This window comes from Engraulis encrasicolus, chromosome 20 (assembly GCF_034702125.1).
Source record: "Engraulis encrasicolus isolate BLACKSEA-1 chromosome 20, IST_EnEncr_1.0, whole genome shotgun sequence".
NCBI lineage: Eukaryota > Metazoa > Chordata > Actinopteri > Clupeiformes > Engraulidae > Engraulis > Engraulis encrasicolus.
In genome coordinates this window covers 39,108,889-39,112,946 of record NC_085876.1, presented here as the reverse complement: position 1 = coordinate 39,112,946, position 4,058 = coordinate 39,108,889, and the positions used below count along the sequence as shown (strand labels likewise).

At 44.3% G+C, this 4,058-nt stretch overlaps 1 protein-coding gene across 1 annotated transcript; it reads right to left on the bottom strand.

The window, feature by feature from the left end:
- Positions 1–279: 279 nt before the first annotated feature.
- Positions 280–3,595, bottom strand: mc5ra (melanocortin 5a receptor). Its single transcript, XM_063185058.1, has 4 exons — positions 3,449–3,595; positions 2,774–2,880; positions 1,266–1,454; positions 280–937 (listed from the first exon to the last, which is right to left on the bottom strand). The coding sequence occupies exons 1-4, from the start codon at positions 3,593–3,595 to the stop codon at positions 280–282; spliced, it is 1,101 nt and encodes a 366-aa protein (XP_063041128.1).
- Between the last annotated feature and the right edge of the window lie 463 nt (positions 3,596–4,058).

Here is a 4,058-nt window from a genome sequence, read left to right as displayed (position 1 = left end):
GGCTATACTGGCTGCCTTTCACGCATATACATTTTCATGACCTCTTAACGCTCCCTGAAACCCTCATAGTCATAACCCAAGAGTCCATAACCACAGATTACCTCACGAGTTCCTTCAGCTTTTGCCTGTTTAAGCACACATTTTCACAACCTCTGACAGTTCCCTGCAATCCTCAAAAAATCCAAAGCTCACCTCCATAACCACAGGTGTGCCCACAGGTGTCCCCCTCACTCCCTCCAGCTTTTTTGCCTTTTTGCTGCACGCATGTTCACAACATCCTCACGTCCTCTTGGCGTCGTTCCTGGCAGCCACCTGTGCCTGCGCCTGTGCCGGCGCTTGCGTGTCGCTGACCTGGTTGTGTCCCGTCCGCTCCGTCATGGGCAGCGTCAGCACGTTCTCGAAGACGTTCCTCAGGCTGTAGCAGCAGATGATCTCCTTGAAGGTCTTGCGCATCTCCTGGCTGCGGAAGGCGTAGATGAGCGGGTCGATGATGGAGTTGCACATGATGAGGATGAGGTACATGTGGAAGTGCGACATGAAGCAGACGCAGTAGATGTTGTGCGGGCAGGAGATCATCAGGATCAGGTGCAGGAAGAAGGGCGCCCAGCACACCACGAAGATGCCCAGCAGGATGGTGAGGGTGATGGCGCCCTTCATGCTGGCGCGCTGGTGGATGGAGTTGTAGCCGGGCAGCGCGGCGATGCGCTTGACGTGCGAGCGCGCCAGCATGAACATGTGGCTGTAGAGCGAGGCCATCATCACCAGCATGGCGAAGAACATGGACACCAGGCACACCACCACCGAGGTGGAGTCCGAGTAGACGATGAAGACGATGCCGCAGCCCGTGCAGAAGGTCCAGATGCCGGCGATGATGAAGGAGGCGCGCCGCACCGTCATGATGTTGTGGTAGCGCAGCGCGTAGAAGATGGTCACGTACCTGGAAGGAGGTAACGCACAGGACAAATACTTGTGTTGATATAACTCTTACATCAGGGGTTCCCAAACCTTTCCCAACTTGAGCTCCACTTACACTTTTCACAATTATTGATAATATTAAAGGAACAGTCCACCCTTTCTTGATTTTCATATATTTGCAGTATTTCCAAGCATTATTCATGAATGTGCATATCATTTTCTTCTCAGTGTTTTCAGTACCCAGATTTATTGGATCAGAATAATTAGCATAGCTTAGCATAACCACTGGAAGTAAATGGGCAGCATTAGCAGACTGTTCCATTAATAATAATAATTTAATTATCACGTACCGGTCCACAGCGATAGCCAGGAGGCTGCACATGGAGGCGACCACGGAGATGCAGATCATGGAGTCGAAGACGTTGTCCATCTGCTGCGTCAGGTGGTCGTCCACCACCAGCTGCCGATTGGCCAGCATGTAGATGACGATGGTCTCCCAGGCGTTGGACACGCTCACCAGCATGTCCGCCACTGCCAGGCTACACGGTACGCCAAGACAAAGGAAACAGCAGGGTCGTTTGTCCAAAGTTAGTTAAAAGTGAAAAAAAACTTTTCTTCATCAAGGCACTCCAAACATATTAACTTGAACCACAGGGCGCTCGCTAGAGCATTTTTCCATTTATTTTTCAAAAGGGTCGTTTGTCCAAAGTTAGTTGGAAAGGAACAAAAACTTTTCTTCATCAAGGCACTCCAAACAATTACCCCGAACCACAGGGCGCTAGTCAGAGACTTTTTTCTAAAGGGGTTGAGCACACTTCTGACATGCAGCGGGGTTATTTATTTGTATACCATATTTCATATACATACACAGTTCCATGTACACTGTGTTAAAACATGGCAGGCTGTAAAACAACTTAAAGGCAAGTTCAATGTAACTCCATTGATAATGCCTGATAATCTTCTCGTTTTTCCCCCCGACAAAATCACGTCCATTCGCATAACGCAGAATGCATTTCATACACAAATACAGTTCAAGGTATTGAAAATGTGTTAAAACACGGCAGGCGGCAAAGTAATGCATGGTTATTTGTGAACTGGATTTCATACTGTACACAGACACAGTTGTATGTAGTAGCCCTTTGATACAGCTTGCATTGTCGGCAATCCTCCTCACTGATTGCTGGGAAAAAACCCAACTATTATAACAAAATGACTTAAGCAAGAGAGTTGACTGACTACAGTGTGGTAAGAACATGCTTGTCATAGAGGCTGTGCATTAAAATTCTCAACATCTTAACAGGGGCTTAAACACGAGGCTATGGTCTAACTTTATTGTCAGTATTCACTAGGAAGGAGATGACACCATTAACAGCAAGTGATTATTTGCAATACACTAGCTGTGGCTTAAGTCATCCATTAACTAATCCATTTTTCAGTCAATAAATCAACCAAGAGCATAACTGAGGACTCAGTCTGTCTAATGTTACCAAGTTCATTGTGCGCAGTCTGCCATTCGGGGCTCGAACTTGCGACCTTCCAGCACCTACACAATACCAATGAGCTAAAGGTCAAGGTTAATATCCCAGTTCTACCAGAGATTCTTTAAGTATATATCTCTCTACTCTCTCTGGTTCTACCGCCAAACTCTGCTAGTTGGAGTCTGTTACACTAATTTGCTGTTTTTGTTTTTGTTTTTTTTTAACCTTTATTGAGATAGTGAAAGACAGAGAAAGGGAAGGATCGGGAAATCATCTCGATCAAACCCAGGTCTTTGGGCGCACTAGACTAGCCCATTCAGCCACACCACCCTCACACTAATTATAATTTACTGTTACCAAAAGATGAAATGTGTCATCACCTGCAGACGAAGAAGTACATGGGCGAGTGCAGGTTCTTGTTCTTGACGATGGCCCAGATGACCAGGATGTTCTCCAGCAGGCTGATGATGCCCAGCGTCAGGAAGACCTCAAAGGGACCAAGCAGAATCATGTCAGCCAAAAAGACAACAGCATAGCATCATCACTCACTGCATAGAGAGGTACTGTACGTAGTACTATACAAGTTCAAATACTGAAAATGAATCAATGAATAGGTAGTGGTTAAAAAATAGTGCATTGATAAAAATAAAACTGAATACGGTAAATAGGTAAATAAGTACATAAAATCCAAACAAATAAAACAGATTAATAATAATATACGAAAATAGAAATAAAATAAAAAATATTTTAGCACTGTCTTTCCAGAATTCATGCTGCCCATTCACCTTTTCCACAAATACTAAACACTTAACTAGGTATTCATTATGACAGGGAAAACTGCACTTTTCATATATGAAAAGGGGGATCGTCTCCGTAGCTGTCATTTTGAATTTCCAGAAATAAACATGTTTAGCTGCAAAACTTGCACTATACTGGTAAATTATTCATTCATTACTTTATAAAGATAAAACATATACAAAATAAATTTAAAGAGGTATGAAAAAAGTGAACACAATTAGATAAAATACAAAAATAGAAACACAGGGTCAAAATACCTCGGTTGCGATGTTGAGTTGCTCACAGGCCTTGGGCTTGGCGGTGGTGGGGGAGGGCGAGAAGGAGACATTGCTGGGGAGGTGGGAGGAGTTGAGCCAGGTGCTCAAGGCTAGGAAGGGGAGCGTGGTGGTCTCAGAGCCATTCATCGTTGGTTGGGAGTCGGCTGCTGCACTATGTTGGGAGACAGGTGCTGGTCAGGTGATCACAGGTGACTGGGCTTCCCCTCGGATCGCCCCTTATTGGCTCTCAATGGTTTGATGGGCAAGGCATGGTCCTGTGTGAATAGGAGAGCTAGAACGAAAACATGAAAAAGAAAAACAAAATGAAAGATTAATGTATGAAGACTTGCCCCCCTCTTTGTAAAGTTGCTGCTCACAGAAGAACAATGACTAAGTCATAATGTATTACTAAAGCCTGTGTAATATCATATCAGTATATATTATACAATAGTTAGATCCGGTCGAATTATTTAATATATAATAGTACTATGGCAGTAGTCTTTTCAACGACTATCACAGCATTCCACTGACAGAGAATTGAGCATTATGAGGACAAGACAAGCCAGTTGGAGAAACCTATATATGCTTTTACGCATGCATACTGTAATTC

What these genes read in the sequence shown, in the direction of transcription:
- mc5ra (XM_063185058.1), bottom strand. Translation starts at nt 3,595, where the DNA reads ATGAATGGCTCTGAGACCACCACGCTCCCCTTCCTAGCCTTGAGCACC. An exon ending in AACTCAACATCGCAACCGAG is followed by an intron (nt 2,881 to 3,448) that starts GTATTTTGACCC and finishes GGTCCCTTTGAG; the next exon opens with GTCTTCCTGACGCTGGGCAT. An exon ending in ATGTACTTCTTCGTCTGCAG is followed by an intron (nt 1,455 to 2,773) that starts GTGATGACACAT and finishes CGTACCGTGTAG; the next exon opens with CCTGGCAGTGGCGGACATGC.